Source organism: Pleurodeles waltl, chromosome 6 (assembly GCF_031143425.1).
Source record: "Pleurodeles waltl isolate 20211129_DDA chromosome 6, aPleWal1.hap1.20221129, whole genome shotgun sequence".
NCBI lineage: Eukaryota > Metazoa > Chordata > Amphibia > Caudata > Salamandridae > Pleurodeles > Pleurodeles waltl.
This window is the reverse complement of record NC_090445.1, coordinates 342,934,807-342,956,851: the sequence shown is the minus strand read 5'-3', so window position 1 is coordinate 342,956,851 and position 22,045 is coordinate 342,934,807. Positions and strand designations below refer to the sequence as shown.

At 46.7% G+C, this 22,045-nt stretch overlaps 1 protein-coding gene across 1 annotated transcript in view; it reads left to right on the top strand.

Annotated features, from left to right (window-relative positions):
• Positions 1–22,045, top strand: part of PRMT5 (protein arginine methyltransferase 5) — a 94,625-nt gene that overhangs the window by 55,004 nt on the left and 17,576 nt on the right. Inside the window, exons 11-12 of the mRNA XM_069238235.1 lie at positions 1,178–1,300; positions 1,424–1,599. Coding sequence (XP_069094336.1) covers positions 1,178–1,300; positions 1,424–1,599 — 299 coding nt within the window. The remainder of the gene's footprint in view (positions 1–1,177; positions 1,301–1,423; positions 1,600–22,045) is intronic.

The following is a 22,045-nucleotide window of genomic DNA, read 5'->3' as shown; positions in this document are numbered from 1 at the left end:
TCCAAATCATCATCTTGTTGCAAACTAAAGCATTGGCAAAGCCAGTAGGTCTCCCTATGAGACCTTTTGGCTTTGGCAATTAGTTTTTAGCTATGCTGTACAGTAGTCGAGTCATTTTGTAGGCATGCACCCACACTAATGCCCAAACCTAGAAAACAGGGCAGGTATTTTTTCGTTTGACTTACCAATCAGAGGTAAATTAGTACATTAACAGCTGTGGGAAATGTGCTTTTTTTTTCTTTTTCGTATAGCACTAATGCACTTTTTTAACGCGGTAGTGGGTTGGGCAGCGTACTAGAACGAGACCACACTGGAAGGAAGGTGGGAGAGAAGGATGCAGGTGGGGGAGCGAAGCACAGTGGAGAGATAATGGGGAAGCACAGGGAGTACAGTGGATGGGTTGGGGAAGCGGATGACAACGAGCGGTGGGCAATCAGGGATGGAGGAGCTGATGGACAGCAGAGTGTTCTAAGCAAGAAAGGTAGTGGCAGATGCTCGGGGGAAAAAAACTGACACTGAAGGAGTGAATGTCAAGAGAAACACAGGCAAAAACACATAGTAAGTAATGGAGACAGCTGGAAAACACATGTATGTGCTCGCTTGTTGAATGTTTAGTCGAAACTAAAAGGTGGCACCTGAAAAGAGCAGTGATAGAAGTAATGGGTCTGTGCTTCAGGGGAGGGAGACACCCCAGAAGAGATCGGGCACACTGAGCTGACAAATAAGCAAGCAAATGAGTGGCAATAAAGCCAACGCGTGATAAGCAATGGGCACTGTAACCAAATTGTCTCCCAACAAAAAGGGCATGTTCTGATTCTGGTAAGACCTAAAACAGAAGTTTGGTGTAAGAGCCAGCATTTAACGATTACTGTGTAGTACTGTTCCCCTCATTAGACCTGTGCTCAAACATTCTTTGAGTCCGGAGGATAGGTGGACTGAGGACTAACCTAGTAGAGTATCACCACAAAAAGTAACTTGCAGCAAATTTTGCTCATTCATGTTCATTGTTTGGGAGGATTCATCAGGAAGCTTGTTTGACTTTTGTTTCCAGTTAATTTGCTTAGTATTCAGTCTTCTTCCTGTGCACGAGTTTAAAACCTTGTCTCAAGCAGGTTGCTTGGTTTTATCATGTGATATGTTTGGGGGCCTAGAATGACTTCCTTCCTACTGTTTTCAGGGTGCTCATGGTTTTGGGAGCAGGCCGAGGGCCCCTGGTGAACGCTTCACTCCGGGCAGCCAGTCAGGCCAACCGTAAGATCAAGGTGTACGCTGTGGAGAAGAATCCAAATGCTGTTGTGACGTGAGTGAGACCCTGGCACGTGCTGCACCCTCCATTCCTCTCTAAACCGTGTCGTACACTAGCATATCGTTCATCTTGCAATGTATGCGCTCACCTCTCCCCTTCTCTGTTACCCTTTTTCAGCCTGGAGAACTGGCGCTTCGAGGAGTGGGGCAGCCAGGTCACAGTGGTGTCGGGTGATATGCGTGAGTGGGCAGCCCCCGAGAAGGCAGACATCATCGTCAGCGAGCTGCTCGGCTCCTTTGGAGACAACGAGCTGTCCCCAGAGTGCCTAGATGGAGCTCAGAGTTTTCTTAAGGGTGTGTGATCACCTGCAAGTGGGTCAGATTGCTTATTGTGTTTGGCCCAAGATTGTGAGCTTCGTCAGTCTGAAACATGGCCATATGAATATGCTATATTGATCTCTCACCATGTACGGGACAGAGATTTAAGCAGCAGACAAACCATAACCTATATCGCTGTCCGTACCTCTCGTCACGTGCTGTATGAACTTCACTTTCATTCTTACAGCGGGGCACAAATAAAGCTGAAAACTCTCCCTCCTTTGCTTGTGGGACCGCTATAGATTGACAAATTCAGAGCGAGAAATGTTGAAACTAGGGAAAGTATTCTCTGTTCACTTATCAAAAGACACAGTTACAGTTCAAAATGTTTGACATGGATTCCTCCATTTACAATTTCTTAACTTCTAAAGTAGAAAAAGTAAATCTAAATTTCCCTGTGAGTTTAACACCACTACTGGCAAATATGAACCATTAAGTTCAAGTTTATTATGTTACGGAACTCCGATGGAGATCCACATAAAATAATCCATAAATATACAAAAAGAAGAAACATAATAGTAGCAAATGGATTAAACTTTGAGAAACAAATTGATTAAGCTAATACAAAGTTAAAAAATGGTTAAAAACTCAAAAAACTTTCATTAGGGAGAATGGATAAGGCTTGTAATAGTTTAGAAGCAGTACTAAACGAAAAGGATAGGCAATTAGGACGCTGCCACTTACGATGATAAGGCAATAGCGCGGGCAAATTAAAACATGTTTCAAATCTTGGACGCCATTATGGCATAAATTACAAATAGCGGAAGAGCCAAACCATTTTGCTTGTAATGTATTCAGGGGGAGCTGCCCCTGTCACAGCAGGAGCCAGAATCTTCTCCCCCCGTGAAGCAAGTTCCAGATAAGGTAGGGCTGTGTGATCCTTGGCCTTAAGGAGTCCGATATTATATGAAAACTCTGTTTATGTGCGCAGGCCTGGCTGTCCTGGCGGAAACTCATTGCCCAAGTTGCTTTCCTGAGTGTGGATTTAAGCTGTGCTGGAGAGAGAGTACAAATTGCAGAGGGATCTAATTGTAAATGATCCATGGCATATAAAAAGTTCCTGCAGATGGTATATTTTACTTTATGACCAGCTAATATTTCTTTTTTTAGCAGTGACCGAAAAGAGTTGTCGCTGCACGTCATCAAATAAACATCCAACTAATTACCGCAGCCAGGCCTTGAATAAAAGTGCTACGCAGGCCCAACTCCTTGATAACGGTACAGAAAAGGCAGAGTTTCCAGTTAAAATATTCCTTAAGACACGTCCCTTGAGTTTATCGAGAAAGATCCACTTTGATACCGCAATATGCTCTATACCATACAATAGAGATGGAGGTATCTTCACCGATAAACCTCAAAGATGTTTAAAATGCCTTCTGCCCGTTGCCCTATATAAGGTGTTCAGACCATTAGCTTGGGATTGGGCCTTCCTTTGATTATGCTCAATGTGCTCTGTCTTTAAGGCTCCCACAGACAATTTTACCCAAAAAAGCTTAAGAGGTTACTCTTTCAAGGTGTTGAGCTCCCAAGGTCCAGCTAAAACTGCTGTACTTTTATCTTTTGTTCCCATGAAAGCAGAAGATTTTGCTTTTTGAGCAATTTATCTTTAAAAAGTGAGCTTCAGTGTAGTCTGTTATTAAGCCCCTTTGGGGGACGATCTAAAATGATTGAAATCTTCATAAAATAGACAGCATAGCAATCTACCTTCTAATTTGGGAGCAAAGCCCTCACATTGAGTTAAATGTGCTGGAAAATCCGAAAGATACAGGGAAAATAACAGTGAAGCCAACATACATCCTTGTTTAAGGCCGTTTTTGGTTGAAATTACTTGAGATAGAACTTGTTCACCCCCTAGCAAAGCTCTGCACCAGGTGGAGGAGTGAAGAGCTACCACAAGGTCAAAGAGAATGCCGGACATGCCTAGTCCTAGGAGCTTCTTCCATAACAAGACACAGTCTACCTTATCAAATGCTGTGGAGAAAGCTATGAAGGCTGCGTAGATCACTTCCCCCTTCAGAGAGACATATTTTTCATTAATTACTTGCAAAACAGATATTGTCAATTGTGCCATGATTTTTCCTGAAGCCTGACTGCTCTCCGGGGGTAATTTTGTACCTTTCTGCCCAATCATTAATCTGTGACAACAAGAATTTAGTAAAGATTTTTCCAACCGACCGCATCCAAAAGTGCAATCTGGGGGTAATTCCTAGGACAATTGTGATCCCCTTTTTTATACACAGGGACAATGACGCTACCCTTCCAGGATTGAGGAACATTCCTGGCTTCATTGCAATGCTGAAACACCGGGAATAAAATCGTACACCAGGAGGATAGATCGTGTTTTATTAGCAATATTGGGACTTCATCCGGTCCCATTGCTGCAGAACAATGCATTCCTCTTATAGCAGCCTCAATGTTTTTTAGGGTTGGATATGAGTATGAGGAATCAAATGTGGTTTGAGGGAATTCCACTGTAGTCCCATTAGAAGCATAAAGGTCAGATAAAAAAGTCAACCAGCTTAATTCACTAATGGATATTGGGAGGGGCCTGGTTCTTGTACCACACCTGTAGGAAGTTGGCTCTGTATGCACTACAGGGTCAGGGGGCCTAACTTGCTATTTGGCATGGGTTCAGACCACCATGCCAAGGATAGTGCAGCCATAAAGGCTAACACCCAGCAGAGGCCACTGACAGCTGTCAGTGCCCAGAACCACACCTTTAGCTCTTCACCTACAAGGGAAGGGGCTAAGTTACAGGCTTCTTTGGGTTCAGGGTGCCTGTCTGCTGTGTAAGAGTGGGGGGTTACTACATATTGTAATAAACACCCTTCTTCCACTCTTTCTTCTGTTAACTGAGGAGCCACCCATTCAGGTTTAACAGTTGCCTGACTAGCCAGGACTTCTTGTGGGTCATGTTGGACTTTATCAGTGCCATTTTTGGAGTTCTCCCCTACTGGAGCAGAATCTCCTTGGCTTGCTGGAACCTTGGCTAAAGGTTGGCCACCTTTCCTACTCTGTTTTCTTTTCTTTTTCTTCTGGGGCCTACCTGCAGTAACTGCAGGGGTAGCACCTCCAGAATCCTTGGGAGAGGACTGGCACTGGACCAGTTCCTCTCTTGGGCTCTGACTAACCTCTGGGTAGTCATTTGCAAGGAGACAATCAAGGGGGAGGTCTGTACTGACTACCACCCTTCTCCAGCTAAAAGTCCCACCCACTTCTATGGGCACAAAAGCCACAGGCCTATCAGTGACCCTGTCTGGGCTAACTCTTACTCTGGCAGTCTCACCTGGGATGTACTGGTTGGAGAACACCAGCCTGTCATGCACAATAGTGTGACTGGCACAAGTGTCTCTCAGGGCAGTGGCTGAGATTCCATTCACCAGTAGGTGGTGGAAGTGTCTACTTCTCTCTGGAATCTCCAACTCACCTGTTGGGCCCTTTTTCCAGTTGAAGGCTATGAAGACCTCCTCATCTGAGGAGTCATCCCCAATGGCTACACTGGTTACCCCTGGGATTTTGCCAGGGGGTTTGTTTTTGGGACAAGAAGTGTCCTTGGTGTGGTGCCCTGTCTGTCTACAGTTTTGGCACCATGCCTTAGTGGCATCCCAGTTCTTACCCTGGTACCCACCTTTGTTTTGGGTTGTGTCTCGGGGCCCACCCACCTGGTCTGGTTTTTGGGGGCCTACAGAGGACTCTTTTTCTTTATTTTTAGTGTCACCCACTTTCTCCTGGGGAGGCTTTGTAACCCCTTTCTTTTGGTCACCCCCAGTGGAAGTTTTGGTTACCCTAGTCTTGACCCAGTGGTCTGCCTTCTTTCCCAATTCTTGGGGAGAAATTGGACCTAGGTCTACCAGATACTGATGCAACTTTTCATTGAAGCAGTTACTTAAAATGTGTTCTTTCATAAACAAATTATAAAGCCCAACATAGTCATGCACTTCATTTCCAGTTACCCAACCATCCAGTGTTTTCACTGAGTAGTCTACAAAATCAACCCAGGTCTGGCTCGAGGATTTTTGAGCCCCCCTGAATCTAATTCTATACTCCTCAGTGGAGAATCCAAAGCCCTCAATCGGGGTACCCTTCATGAGGTCATAGGATTCTGCATCTTTTCCAGAGAGTGTGAGGAGTCTATCCCTACACTTTCCAGTGAACATTTCCCAAAGGAGAGCACCCCAGTGAGATTTGTTCACTTTTCTGGTTACACAAGCCCTCTCAAAAGCTGTGAACCATTTGGTGATGTCATCACCATCTTCATATTTAGTTACAATCCCTTTAGGGATTTTCAACATGTCAGGAGAATCTCTGACCCTATTTATGTTGCTGCCACCATTGATGGGTCCTAGGCCCATCTCTTGTCTTTCCCTTTCTATGGCTAGGATCTGTCTTTCCAAAGCCAATCTTTTGGCCATCCTGGCTAACTGGATGTCCTCTTCACTGGAGTTATCCTCAGTGATTTCAGAGAGGTCGGTCCCTCCTGTGAGGGAACCAGCATCTCTGACTATGATTTGTGGAGTCAGGGCTTGAGAGGCCCTGTCTTCCCTAGATAGGACTGGTAGGGGGGAATCACCCTCCAAGTCACTATCATCATCCTCTGAGTTGCCATCCTCAGAGGGGTTGGCCTTTTCAAACTCTGCCAACAGCTCCTGGAGCTGTAGTTTGGAAGGTCTGGGGCCCATTACTATTTTCTTTATTTTACAGAGTGACCTTAGCTCCCTCATTTTACGATGGAGGTAAGGTGTGGTGTCGAGTTCCACCACATTAATCTCTGCACTAGACATTATGCTTCTAAAAGTTGGAATACTTTTTAAGAAACTAAAACTAGTTCTAGGTTCTAATTCAAACTTTTACCAAACTTTTAAACTCTAAAAGAAATGCTAAACAGGATCTAACACAAGGCCCTAGCAGGTCTTTTAAGAATTTAGAAAAATTTCAAATTGCAAAAAATCAAGTTCTAATGACAATTTTTGGAATTTGTTGTGTGATCAGGTATTGGCTGAGTAGTCCAGCAAATGCAAAGTCTTGTACCCCACCGCTGATCCACCAATGTAGGAAGTTGGCTCTGTATGCACTATTTCAAAGTAAGGAATAGTATGCACAGAGTCAAAGGGTTCCCCTTAGAGGTAAAATAGTGGCAAAAAGAGATAATACTAATGCTCTATTTTGTGGTAGTGTGGTCGAGCAGTAGGCTTATCAAAGGAGTAGTGTTAAGCATTTGTTGTACATACACACAGGCAATAAATGAGGAACACACACTCGGAGACAAATCCAGCCAATAGGTTTTGTTATAGAAAAATATATTTTCTTAGTTTATTTTAAGAACCACAGGTTCAAATTCTACATGTAATATCTCATTTGAAAGGTATTGCAGGTAAGTACTTCAGGAACTTTAAATCATTACATTAGCATGTATACTTTTTACATAAAACACAATAAGCTGTTTTAAAAGTGGACACAGTGCAATTTTCACAGTTCCTGGGGGAGGTAAGTTTTTGTTAGTTTTCACAGGTAAGTAAGTCACTTACAGGTTTCAGTTTTTGGTCCAAGGTAGCCCACCGTTGGGGGTTCAGAGCAACCCCAAAGTTACCACACCAGCAGCTCAGGGCCGGTCAGGTGCAGAGGTCAAAGAGGTGCCCAAAACGCATAGGCCTCAATGGAGAGAAGGGGGTGCCCCGGTTCCGGTCTGCCAGCAGGTAAGTACCCGCGTCTTCGGAGGGCAGACCAGGGGGGTTTTGTAGGGCACCGTGGGGGACACAGGTCAGCACAAAAAGTACACCCTCAGCAGCGCGGGGGCGGCCGGGTGCAGTGTGCAAACACGCGTCTGGTTTGTAATGGTTTTCAATGAGAGATCAAGGAATCCCTTCAGCGTTGCAGGCAGGCAAGGGGGGGGGGCTCCTCGGGGTAGCCACCACCTGGGCAAGGGAGAGGGCCTCCTGGGGGTCACTCCTGCACAGGAGTTCCGTTTCTTTAGGTTCTGGGGGCTGCGGGTGCAGAGTCTTTTCCAGCCGTCGGGAAAGGGAGTTCAGGCAGTCGCGGTCAGGGGGAGCCTCGGGATTCCCTCTGCAGGCGTCGCTGTGGGGGCTCAGGGGGGACAACTTTGGTTACTCACAGTCGTAGAGTCGCCGGAGGGTCCTCCCTGAAGCGTTGTTTCTCCACCAGTTGAGTCGGGGTCGCCGGGTGCAGTGTTGCAAGTCTCACGCTTCTTGCGGGGAGTTGCAGGGGTCTTTAAATCTGCTACTTGAAACAAAGTTGCAGTTCTTTTGGAGCAGGGCCGCTTTCCTCGGGAGTTTCTTGTCTTTCTCGAAGCAGGGCAGTCCTCAGAGGATTCAGAGGTCGCTGGTCCCTTGGAAAGCGTCGCTGGAGCAGGGTTCTTTGGAAGGCAGGAGACAGGCCGGTAGGACTGGGGCCAAAGCAGTTGGTGTCTTCTGTTCTTCCTCTGCAGGGGTTTTTCAGCTCAGCAGTCTTCTTCTTCTTGTAGTTTCAGGAATCTAAATTCTTAGGTTCAGGGGAGCCCTTAAATACTAAATTTAAGGGCGTGTTTAGGTCTGGGGGGTTAGTAGCCAATGGCTACTAGCCCTGAGGGTGGGTACACCCTCTTTGTGCCTCCTCCCAAGGGGAGGGGGTCACATCCCTAATCCTATTGGGGAATCCTCCATCTGCAAGATGGAGGATTTCTAAAAGTTAGAGTCACTTCAGCTCAGGACACCTTAGGAGCTGTCCTGACTGGCCAGTGACTCCTCCTTGTTTTTCTCATTATTTTCTCCGGCCTTGCCGCCAAAAGTGGGGGCCGTGGCCGGAGGGGGCGGGCAACTCCACTAGCTGGAGTGTCCTGCGGTGCTGGAACAAAGGGGTGAGCCTTTGAGGCTCACCGACCGGTGTTACAGCTCCTGCCTGGTGGAGGTGTTAGCATCTCCACCCAGTGCAGGCTTTGTTTCTGGCCTCAGAGTGACAAAGGCACTCTCCCCATGGGGCCGGCAACATGTCTCGGTTGTGGCAGTCTGCTGGAACCAGTCAGCCTACACTGAACAATTGGGTAAAATACAGGGGGCATCTCTAAGATGCTCTCTGTGTGCGTTTTTTAATAAATCCAACACTGGCATCTGTGTGGGTTTATTATTCTGAGAAGTGTGATACTAAACTTCCCAGTATTCAGTGTAGCCATTATGGAGCTGTGGAGTTCGTTTTTGACAGACTCCCAGCCCATATACTCTTATGGCTACCCTGCACTTACAATGTCTAAGGTTTTGCTTAGACACTGTAGGGGCATAGTGCTCATGCACATATGCCCTCACCTGTGGTATAGTGCACCCTGCCTTAGGGCTGTAAGGCCTACTAGAGGGGTGACTTACCTATGCCACAGGCAGTGGGAGGTTGGCATGGCACCCTGAGGGGAGTGCCATGTCGACTTAGTCATTTTCTCCCCATCAGCACACACAAGCTGGCAAGCAGTGTGTCTGTGCTGAGTGAGGGGTCCCTAGGGTGGCATAAGACATGCTGCAGCCCTTAGAGACCTTCCCTGGCATCAGGGCCCTTGGTACCAGGGGTACCAGTTACAAGGGACTTACCTAGGTGCCAGGGTTGTGCCAATTGTGGAAACAATGGTACATTTTAGGTGAAAGAACACTGGTGCTGGGGCCTGGTTAGCAGGGTCCCAGCACACTTCTCAGTCAAGTCAGCATCAGTATCAGACAAAAAGTGGGGGGTAACTGCAACAGGGAGCCATTTCTTTACACAGGGTCACCCCTAGCTTACCCAAAGAGGTTACCCAGAGCTGGAGTAACCCCACCATGACCAATAGGGTCAGGGGTCCTAACTTGCTATTTGGCATGGGGTCTGACCACCATGCCAAGGATAGTGCAGCCATAAAGGCTAACACCCAGCAGAGGCCACTGACAGCTGTCCGTGCCCAGAACCACACCTTTAGCTCTTCACCTACAAGGGAAGGGGCTAAGTTACAGGCTTCTTTGGGTTCAGGGTGCCTGTCTGCTGTATTAGAGTGGGGGGTTACCACATCTTGTAGTAAACACCCTTCTTCCACTCTTTCTTCTGTTAGCTGAGGAGCCACCCACTCAGGCTTAACAGTGTCCTGACTAGCCAGGACTTCTTGTGGGTCAGGTTGGACTTTACCAGTGCCACTTTTGGAGTTCTCCCCTACTGTAGCAGAATCTCCTTGGCTTGCTGGAACCTTGGCTAAAGGTTGTCCACCCTTCCTACACTGTTTTCTTTTCTTTTTCTTCTGGGGCCTACTTGCATTTACTGCAGAGGCAGGAACTCCAGAATCCTTGGGAGAGGACTGGCACTGGACCAGTTCCTCTCTTGGGCTCTGACTAACCTCTGGGTAGTCATTTCCAAGGAGACAATCAAGGGGGAGGTCTGTACTGACTACCACCCTTCTCCAGCTAAAAGTCCCACCCACTTCTATGGGCACAAAAGCCACAGGCCTATCAGTGACCCTGTCTGGGCTAACTCTTACTCTGGCAGTCTCACCTGGAATGTACTGGTTTGAGAACACCAGCCTGTCATGCACAATAGTGTGACTGGCACAAGTGTCTCTCAGGGCAGTGGCTGGGATTCCATTCACCAGTAGGTGGTGGAAGTGTCTACTTCCCTCTGGAATCTCCAACTCACCTGTGGGGCCCTTTTTCCAGTTGAAGGCTATGAAGACCTCCTCATCTGAGGGGTCATCCCCAATGGCTACACTGGTTACCCCTGGGATTTTGCTAGGGGGTTTGTTTTTGGGACAAGAAGTGTCCTTGGTGTGGTGCCCTGTCTGTCTACAGTTCTGGCACCATGCCTTAGTGGCATCCCAGTTCTTACCCTGGTACCCACCTTTGTTTTGGGTTGTGTCTCGGGGCCCACCCACCTGGTCTGGTTTTTGGGGGCCTACAGAGGACTCTTTTTCTTTGTTTCTAGTGTCACCCACTTTCTCCTCCTGGGGAGGCTTTGTAACCCCTTTCTTTTGGTCACCCCCAGTGGAAGTTTTGGTTACCCTAGTCTTGACCCAGTGGTCTGCCTTCTTTCCCAATTCTTGGGGAGAAATTGGTCCTAGGTCTACCAGATACTGATGCAACTTTTCATTGAAGCAGTTACTTAAAATGTGTTCTTTCATAAACAAATTATAAAGCCCAACATAGTCATGCACTTCATTTCCAGTTACCCAACCATCCAGTGTTTTCACTGAGTAGTCTACAAAATCAACCCAGGTCTGGCTCGAGGATTTTTAAGCCCCCCTGAATCTAATTCTATACTCCTCAGTGGAGAATCCAAAGCCCTCAATCAGGGTACCCTTCATGAGGTCATAAGATTCTGCATCTTTTCCAGAGAGTGTGAGGAGTCTATCCCTACACTTTCCAGTGAACATTTCCCAAAGCAGAGCACCCCAGTGAGATTTGCTTACTTTTCTGGTTACACAAGCCCTCTCAAAAGCTGTGAACCATTTGGTGATGTCATCACCATCTTCATATTTAGTTACAATCCCTTTAGGGATTTTCAACATGTCAGGAGAATCTCTGACCCTATTTATGTTGCTGCCACCATTGATGGGACCTAGGCCCATCTCTTGTCTTTCCCTTTCTATGGCTAGGAGCTGTCTCTCCAAAGCCAATCTTTTGGCCATCCTGGCTAACAGGAGGTATCTTCACTGAGGCTATCCTCCGTGATTCCAGAGGTGCTGGCCCCTCCTGTGAGGGAAGCAGCATCTCTGACTATTATGTTTGGAGTCAGGGATTGAGGGTCCCTGATCTCCCTAATTAGGACTGAAAGGGGGGAATTCTCCTCCAAGTCACTATCATCATCCTCTGGGTTGTCATCCTCAGAGGGGTTGGCCTTTTCAAACTCTGCCAACAGCTCCTGGAGCTGTAGTTTGGAAGGTCTGGGGCCCATTGTTATTTTCTTTATTTTACAGAGTGACCTTGACTCCCTCATCTTAAGATGGAGGTAAGGGGTAGTGTCGAGTTCCACCACATTCATCTCTGTACTAGACATTATGCTTCTAAAAGTTGGAATACTTTTTAAGAATCTAAAACTAGTTCTAGGTTCTAATTCAAACTTTCACAAACTTTTAAACTCTAAAAGAAATGCTAAACAGGATCTAACACAAGGCCCTAGCAGGTCTTTTAAGAATTTAGAAAAATAGTTCAAATTGCAAAAACAATTTCTAATGACAATTTTTGGAATTTGTCGTGTGATCAGGTATTGGCTGAGTAGTCCAGCAAATGCAAAGTCTTGTACCCCACCGCTGATCCACCAATGTAGGAAGTTGGCTCTGTATGCACTATTTCAAAGTAAGGAATAGTATGCACAGAGTCTAAGGGTTCCCCTTAGAGGTAAGATAGTGGCAAAAAGAGATAATACTAATGCTCTATTTTGTGGTAGTGTGGTCGAGCAGTAGGCTTATCAAAGGAGTAGTGTTAAGCATTTGTTGTACATACACACAGGCAATAAATGAGGAACACACACTCAGAGACAAATCCAGCCAATAGGTTTTGTTATAGAAAAATACCTTTTTTTAGTTTATTTTAAGAACCACAGGTTCAAATTCTACATGTAATATCTCATTTGAAAGGTATTGCAGGTAAGTACTTTAGGAACTTTGAATCATTACATTAGCATGTATACTTTTCACATAAAACACAATAAGCTGTTTTAAAAGTGGACACAGTGCAATTTTCACAGTTCCTGGGGGAGGTAAAGTTTTGTTAGGTTTCACAGGTAAGTAAGTCACTTACAGGTTTCAGTTTTTGGTCCAAGGTAGGCCACCGTTGGGGGTTCAGAGCAACCCCAAAGTTACCACACCAGCAGCTCAGGGCCGGTCAGGTGCAGAGGTCAAAGAGGTGCCCAAAACACATAGGCTTCAATGGAGAGAAGGGGGTGCCCCGGTTCCGGTCTGCCAGCAGGTAAGTACCCGCGTCTTCGGAGGGCAGACCAGGGGGGTTTTGTAGGGCACCGGGGGGGACACAAGTCAGCACAAAAAGTACACCCTCAGCAGCGCAGGGGCGGCCGAGTGCAGTGTGCAAACATGCGTCGGGTTTTCAATGATGTTCAATGAGAGATCCAGGGATCTCTTCAGCGTCGCAGGCAGGCAAGGGGGGGGCTCCTCGGGGTAGCCACCACCTGGGCAAGGGAGAGGGCCTCCTGGGGGTCACTCCTGCACAGGAGTTCCGTTCCTTTAGGTGCTGGGGGCTGCGGGTGCAGGGTCTTTTCCAGCCGTCGGGAAATGGAGTCAGGCAGTCGCGGTCAGGGGGAGCCTCGGGATTCCCTCTGCAGGCGTCGCTGTGGGGGCTCAGGGGGGACAACTTTGGTTACTCACGGTCTCGGAGTCGCCGGAGGGTCCTCCCTGAGGTGTTGGTTCTCCACCAGTCGAGTCGGGGTCGCCGGGTGCAGTGTTGCAAGTCTCACGCTTCTTGCAGGGAGTTGCAGGGGTCTTTAAGTCTGCTCCTTGAAACAAAGTTGCAGTTCTTTTGGAGCAGGGCCGCTGTCCTCGGGAGTTCCTTGTTTTGCGTGAAGCAGGGCAGTCCTCTGAGGATTCAGAGGTCGCTGGTCCTTTGGAAAGCGTCGCTGGAGCAGGGTTCTTTGGAAGGCAGGAGACAGGCCGGTAGGACTGGGGCCAAAGCAGTTGGTGTCTTCTGTTCTTCCTCTGCAGGGGTTTTTCAGCTCAGCAGTCTTCTTCTTCTTGTAGTTTCAGGAATCTAAATTCTTAGGTTCAGGGAAGCCCTTAAATACTAAATTTAAGGGCGTGTTTAGGTCTGGGGGGTTAGTAGCCAATGGCTACTAGCCCTGAGGGTGGGTACACCCTCTTTGTGCCTCCTCCCAAGGGGAGGGGGTCACATTCCTATCCCTATTGGGGGAATCCTCCTTCTACAAGATGGAGGATTTCTAAAAGTCAGAGTCACCTCAGCTCAGGACACCTTAGGGGCTGTCCTGACTGGCCAGTGACTCCTCCTTGTTGTTCTCATTATTTCTCCTGGACTTGCCGCCAAAAGTGGGGGCTGTGTCCAGGGGGCGGGCATCTCCACTAGCTGGAGTTCCCTGGGGCATTGTAACACGAAGCTTGAGCCTTTGAAGCTCACTGCTAGGTGTTACCGTTCCTGCAGGGGGGAGGTGTGAAGCACCTCCACCCAGAGCAGGCTTTGTTTCTGTCCTCAGAGAGCACAAAGGCTCTCACCGCATGAGGTCAGACACTCGTCTCTCAGCAGCAGGCTGGCTCAGACCAGTCCGTCCTGCACTGAACAATTGGGTAAAATACAGGGGGTATCTCTATGATGCCCTCTGTGTGCATTTTTTAATAAATCCAACACTGGCATCAGTGTGGGTTTATTATTCTGAGAAATTTGATACTAAACTTCCCAGTATTCAGTGTAGCCATTATGGATCTGTGGAGCTCGTTTTTGACAGACTCCCAGCCCATATACTCTTATGGCTACCCTGCACTTACAATGTCTAAGGTTTTGCTTAGACACTGTAGGGGCATAGTGCTCATGCACATATGCCCTCACCTGTGGTATAGTGCATCCTGCCTTAGGGCTGTAAGGCCTACTAGAGGGGTGACTTACCTATGCCACAGGCAGTGGGAGGTTGGCATGGCACCCTGAGGGGAGTGCCATGTCGACTTAGTCATTTTCTCCCCATCAGCACACACAAGCTGGCAAGCAGTGTGTCTGTGCTGAGTGAGGGGTCCCTAGGGTGGCATAAGACATGCCACAGCCCTTAGAGACCTTCCCTGGCATCAGGGCCCTTGGTACCAGTTACAAGGGACTTACCTAGGTGCCAGGGTTGTGCCAATTGTGGAAACAATGGTACATTTTAGGTGAAAACACTGGTGCTGGGGCCTGGTTAGCAGGGTCCCAGCACACTTCTCAGTCAAGTCAGCATCAGTATCAGGCAAAAAGTGGGGGGTAACTGCAACAGGGAGCCATTTCTTTACACATAGTGCTTATGCACCTATGCCCTCACCTGTGGTATAGTGCACCCTGCCTTAGGGCTGTAAGGCCTACTAGAGGGGTGACTTACCTATGCCACAGGCAGTGGGAGGTTGGCATGGCACCCTGAGGGGAGTGCCATGTCGACTTAGTCATTTTCTCCCCATCAGCACACACAAGCTGGCAAGCAGTGTGTCTGTGCTGAGTGAGGGGTCCCTAGGGTGGCATAAGACATGCTGCAGCCCTTAGAGACCTTCCCTGGCATCAGGACCCTTGGTACCAGGGGTACCAGTTACAAGGGACTTAACTGGGTGCCAGGGTTGTGCCAATTGTGGAGACAATGGTACATTTTAGGTGAAAGAACACTGGTGCTGGGGCCTGGTTAGCAGGGTCCCAGCACACTTCTCAGTCAAGTCAGCATCAGTATCAGGCAAAAAGTGGAGGGTAACTGCAACAGGGAGCCATTTCTTTACAACACCCCTTTGCGATCAAGGACCAAAACCACCTAGTATGGCTGGAGGAGGCTGCTTCTCTTATTGCAACCCAGAATCTATCTGTGGCATCTTTTTTTTTAGGTGCACTCTTTAAGATGGAATGCCTCACAGATGTATAATCCCAATACTGTTTACGAATAAGAGCATTCATTTCTCTGCTCACTAATAAAAGGGAGCGGGGTTTTACTATTTATTTATTCTGAGGCTTTTGACTGGGGATTGAAACAAACAGTTGCATGAAACTAGTAAAACTCTCCATTACTTTTCCTACCCAGCTACCAAGATCATTCAGGGTACTTTCCAGGATTCCTTTGAGCCCCTTAAAGCTACTCGGAACCAATATGTTCTACCATTTGTAACATTTAGCTGGGTGTGCTGCCCTGCCTGGGGGTGCTACCTCCATGAATCAGTGAGTTGCGCCTTCAAATCAAGAGAATCTACCAAGACATTATGGTCACTCTAGGGTAGTCTGTACTATTATGTCCTTTAATAGAGAAAAAGACTGATAGTTTACCAAGTAGTCCAGGATTGCGGCACCCCTAGGCGACTTATGAGTAGAATGGGCTGGGGAGTCAGATGGGAGCAACAATACAATCATTCTCTCTCAAGTACTCAAGAAAAAGCTTCCCGCTCTTATAAAGTCTTATTTTGTGAGGAAAAGTACAAGGTGGTAATCCAAATGCTTCTTCCTTTTCCTTATCCTGGAAGGATGCAAGCCCTGGGTTTGAACTCTTACAATTTAGATCGCCTACCGTGATGATTTGGGTTCCTAGGTCCCTGTCACAGAGTTCCTTAATGTAAAGAAATACCTTAACTAAAAGATTATTCAAAGAGATGCCAGGAGGAACATAAGAGTTCATCAAAGTAAGGGAGATTACCTTGTCTCCGACTTCAATGCAGTGTAAAGTTACTGCTAAAAACACATTACTGGGATCCATAAAGCATTCATGCTGCCAATGCAGTCTATTCGATAGCAAACATCAACCCTTCCCTTTGCATGACCCCTCATTGAGGGGGAAGCCTTACAGCAAAAGGAATAATACTTTTTAAACTGCAACTCCCCAATAGACCAGACCCCATAAGAGAAATGTTGAAACTAGGGAAAGTATTCTCTGTTAATTTATCAGAAGATAGTTTCGGTTCAAAATGTTTGACATGGTTTCCTCCATTTACAATTTCTTAACCTCCAAAGTAGAAAAAGTTAATATAAATTTCCCTGTGAGATTAACACAACTACCGGCAAATGTGAACAATTAAGAAAACATTACGTTCACCTACATACAGTGACCCTTATTTATAAGTTTAAACTAAAGAGTTTAATTTAAGCACATGGCTGTTTTTCACCACATCTAGAATAAAAACTAAAAGTATTATGGAAGTCCTTTTAGGTTTACATCTCAAACTTAGTCAGTTGCTCTGATCTAACTCTATTGCATTCTCCTTAAATAGGTTTTACACTTTTGCATCTTGAAGTCTTGTTACCTCTAGACTTGAAGAGTGTTCATCTAATTTCCAGCTGTAGTATGGTAAAATATTTTAATTTTTTTATCACAACTGTGCATTCTTTCAGTCAGGCGAGCGCTTGTAATCCTAATTAACACTTACCCTAGCCCTCTAACAATCTCACTACGTGTTTCCATCATGAGAAGTTTAAAATTTATTTTTTGAAAGTCACCCAATACTCAGACACTAAGTTGTGGTTTAGCCCCTGTCCTTTTCTAAGATGTAGAACTTACAGGGTTCATGCTATCCTAATATTAGCTGTCAAGCATGCTAAACCTGGCTGCAGTCTATGAATAGGATTGGAACAGTAGAAGAAAGCCGTATGCGGAAAGTATTCATCATTGTTTGATTCCAGTCATAGGCAGTGTACACATTCATCGAAGGATTACGGTTTTTTTCTTTTCTCTTCTGTTGGTAAACTCTGGAGAATTTTTTTTCTTAAAGTGTCACCCCCACAGCTCCGGATAAATAAGAGTAAATTGTTCCTTACTTTTAAAAGTAAAATACATTTTTTTCTGGAATATAGTTTCTCTTTCCAATGCTAGTATTTTAAGTGGGTAAAAAGTTGGAAACCTATTTGCATTGTAAACATTAGTTATTTATTGCACGAACCCATACTTTATTTGTAGCGCAAAGGTCATGGCACTGGAAAAGTGTTTTTTAACCTTAGACACTTGAGAGGAGGCTGCAAACCAAGTAGACTACTTTATTGTGGTAGATAGCTGCTAATGCCACTGAGCATTGCACTGGCAAGTTTGGATAAAGTCCTCTATACCAGTTGCTCCTTTTCTGTTGGAAAGATTTACCAGATTGTGGCGTGAAACGTCCATTCTAATATTTTATGAGCTCATGCGTCTCTTCTCACTCCTTTATAGTTTGTAATTTACTGATATTTCGAAAGGGGGTGATTTCCACAAGTTGATGTTCCTGCGAGTAGCCAGTGATAGTTTACTGATTCTGTGCCTTGATAGCATTTCTTTAAACTATTTTCTGTTCATGCGTTAGCAAATTATGCATTGTACTGATTGTTTTGCTATTGTTTATTAGTTTCTTTAATCAGCGATCGTATGTGTTACTTTGCCTTGCACACAGTCATCCACCTGTGCACCTGCTGCTGCCCCACCCTCTCACTCACCTCTCTCTCTCTCTCTCTGACTTTCATTCACAGAAGTCGTGTGGGCTGGAACTCAATAGGCAGCTTTTTATTTTTCTGTGGTAAATAATTGGTTCACTTTTCAGGCCCAGATACAGGCTTTGCCACACCATCACTGTCAAGAAACATGACCACGCACCTGCAGGCTTTCTCCTCCTCTCTCCCACATAATACTCTAAAGAGAATGGGTCATCTGGAGGAAGAGGGACTTGAAACAAATGGAACATACAATAACCGTGCTTCCTCCATTTCAAATAGTTTTGACGGCTACCTGTCCAAGAGCACTCATCAGCGTCACCTTTATTTAATGTGGTACCCCTTTGTTACAGCATGCCCTAGCCTTGTAGGATTTCCCAGTTTTCAAACCCACCATTAAAGGCTCCTCAGCTGCAGACCCCTATATCTTCTGGGTTCATCTCCAACACTATGGTAACGTTCTGTCCTGCACAGATATCCCCTGCTCTCACACTTCATTATGCTGGTTCCAACAGCTTTCTCATTATATTTTTGGGATCTGTGGTCTCAAAATATTCTAGATTAAAGATGACCCTCCTGAAAGACACCCCTTGACACTGTTTAGAAAATCAAAATGTAGGAGCAACCAAAACAGATATAGAAACGTAAATATGAAAGGCACACATTTTTTATTGAACACTTTTAGTATCCCAAAAAGCATATAAATTCTGTAGGATTAAAAACATGATGCATCAAGTAATTCGAACGACCAAAGAAAACAGATTAACAGGGAAAGAAGCACATGCAAACCTAGATAACGTGTGACCCGTAGGCAATGCTGCATCAGAAGGACCCTGGTAGTCTTCGCACCAGTGGGTTTGGTCTGCATGAGAATTGGAAAAGGAGGCGCATGTGTGGAGGGCAGTCAATACTAGAGAATGACTTTTGCTTCACATCCACTGGGTCGGACTTCAGTCTTGTTGGGTTAACACCGAAATATATAATCGTTGAAGGTAGGCACCCGAACAGACTTATTCTCTGGTAGACCTAGCTGGATGTATGGGAACAGCTCTCATTACATGCATATTAAGGAGGATGAAGTGGAATAATGATTATATGCACACCAAGAAGTGAACAAGCATGGAAAAGATTACCTATTTTACTTCACTCAAGGCAGTCGCCTCTAGGACTGGGTCCTATCGTTATGAATGTGTGCTCGGAGAAAGGTTTGGAGTGAGGCGGGTTCTGAGTTCACTGGCAGTGTCCGTATCGAACAGACACCACTGCTGGTGGGGTTCTGTTAAACAATTTAAGATACCCCCTTTTGGAAAATTGACTGGGGATGGCAAAGTCAAAGCTTACTCTGTGATGTGGTCAAGTTAAAAACTGATACAGGATGGCACTGTATATAAAACCCAAAAAGCTAAATGTCTATCCAGGGCTAGCACATAAGTTTCCCAGGTAAATAAATGGGGCAGTTAAAATCCGGATTAACACCGAAAACCAAGTAGGTCAAAGCACCATTCAAAATGTTATTGTATTTATATGTTGCAAAAACACATTTTTCCTTGTTTGCTACTGTCCACTGGGTGAATTGTCAAATCTGGTAAGTTCACTAAAATCTAGTTCAGTGGTGCTACCAGTGGATGTTTACAAATAAATAAGTAGTGGGGCTGATCTGCCGAACAGGGTTTGTAGGAAAGTACTGTTTCTTGGCATAGTTACCCACATTTTCTGCCTGTTCCCAGTGATTTTGCTCTCTCCCTTTAAACTTGGTTACTTGAACCACTTACACCACACATTTGGAATACTGGTGCCCCCATGCAAGTCCCTAGTATGATACCCACGGCATTGAGGTACCAGGGGATCCCCAGGGGCTGCAGCATGTATTATGCAACCCATGGGGAGCCCATGCAAAGTGTATCTGCAGGCCTGCCATTGCAGCCTGCGTGAAAGGGTGCATGCACCCTTTTCACTACAGGTCACTGCACCAGGTCACCCCTATGGTAGGCCCTCCTAGTACAGAGTGCAAGTACCTATGTGTGAGGGCACCCCTGCACTAGCAGAGTTGCCCCCATGAACTCCAGTCCCATTTTCCTGGACTTCATGATTGCAGAGACACCATTTTATGCGTGTCCTGGACATAGGTCACTATCTATGTCCAGCAACCCAATGGTAACTCGGAATGTTTGGTAGCAAACATCTCGAAATCATTCCCCAATACTGTTGCTAGTATTGGAAGTATGATTCCGTGCACTATGGGGGCTCCTTAGAGGGCCCCCAGCTTTTACAAGCCTTCTGGGGTTTGCGGCAGCCCAAGCTGCTGCCACCCCTCAGACAGGTTTCTGCTATCCTGCTGCTTGTACAGCTCAAGCCCAGTTAAGCAGAACAAAGGATTTCCTTTCGGAGATGGGTAACACCCTCTTCCTTTGGAAATAGGGAAGCTATCCCTCCCAAGCCATTAACACCTAAGCCACTGGTAGGCTTTGAAGGGCACATTTGGTGCCCTCTGTGCATAAACAAGTCTACACTGGTTCAGGGACCTCCAGTTTGTGCTCTGGTGAGAAACTGGACAATGGAAAGGGGAGCGACCACTCCCCACTCCATCTCCACCCCATCTCCAGTGGGTCCCTGGGTTCTGCCATTTTGAATCCAAGTTTGGCAGGGACCTCTGGGAGCATATGAGTGGCCAGGTCAGGCAGGTGACAGCAGATCCCTCTCCTGATAGGTGGTCACCTGGCTAGGTGACCAGTCCCCCTTTCAGGACTATTTAGGCTCTTTCTCTTGGGTGGGTCCTCACATTCTGCTTGCAGGATTCCAGCAGGACTCCCCTGCAACCTCTACTTCATCTTCTAGCCACTGGAACCGTGACTGGACCCTTCAGGAACCGACAATCTCCATCCACGACAAAGACTCTTCTTGCAACATTGTTTCCACAGCTCCTTCCAGCTTCTGCAATATTTCCCCAGTTGTGCATCCTCTGGGTGGCAATTCTTCAGCTTGCACAATGAGGAAGAGGGAATTTCCCTCTACATCTGCAGGCACCAACTGCAACGACGATTGGCTTCGTAGGTCTCCTCTCATCCTGAACTGTGTGGATCCTGCATCATGGGTGGTGGTCCGGAATAGTCCTCTTGTTCCTCTCTGCCAGCTGTCCAACTTTGGTGGAGGTAAGCCCTTGCCTTCCCACACCCAACAGTATCCCTGTGCACCACGTCTCTTGCAGCTACCAAGGCTTGTTGGCATCTCCAAGGGATCTTCAGGCTCTGCATAGCCCCAGCACTCCTTCCTGCGACGCACAGCCCTCTACGCTCTTCTCCTGCCTCCTGGGACCCTTCTCCAGTTGTGCTGTGTGGGCTCCTCTGCGACTCCTGGTTCCTCTTCCAGTGGGTCTCCTGTAGAGACTGCCTCTTTGTGGACTCTCTGCCTTGCTGAGGGTCCCCCTAGGCAAGGCAGAGTGTCCTCCTCACCTTGCTGGTCCCCCGCAGCTCCAACTTTGCTTCACCGCAACTTCTGCCATTGCCAAGGCTTGTTGGTGGTTGTTCCACACCACTGACTGACTGCAGTCATCCATTCGGGGTGGGACGTAGACTGCATCCTCCTGGAACTCCTTACCTGCTCCAGGGATGCATTCCTGACCGTCTTCGTCCTACCATCGACCAACTCCTGCAATCACAGTTGGGTGGGTAGTGGCTCCTGCCCCCACTGTACTCTTCTATGACTTCTGGACTTGGTCCCCTTCTTCTAGCGATCTTGCTCTGCAGGAATCCACTGCTGGTTTCTTGCAGTCTTGTCTGGGTGTTGCATTTTCTTCATTTCCTTCCTTTTGGGTAGCTTACTCCTTTCTTCCTGGTAGCTTTGGGGGGCGGGGGTGTAACTTCCCTTTTGGGGCTTCCTAGTTCCCCTCTACACATTCCACTTACCTAGATAGGGTTCCTGCATTTGCACTCCATTTTTTTAGTACATGGTGTGGGCTCCCCCTAGGGTCACTACTGCTAATTGCACTGTTTTCTATGTCTATTTCTGATTACTAGTGTACCTTTATTTTTGTAACACTGTGTTCGATGGCATCTGTCGCTGTAGATACGCATGTTTTGCAATAGCTCGCCATCTGGTGTTGGGCCGGAGTGTTACAAGTTGTTTTTCTAGAAGAAGTCTTTCGAGTCACGGGACCGAGTGACTCCTCCTTTTGTCTCCATTGCGCATGGGCGTCGACTCCATCTTCGATTGTTTTTTTTCCGCCATCGGGTTCGGACGTGTTCCTGTCGCTCCGAGTTTCGGAACGGAAAATTAGCTAATTTCGGAAGATTTTCGTCGGTTTTGTTGCGTTCGGGATCGGCGTACTTAGATTCTACACCGCATCGAAGATCGAAGAGCTCCGGTGCCCTTCGGGGTAGTTT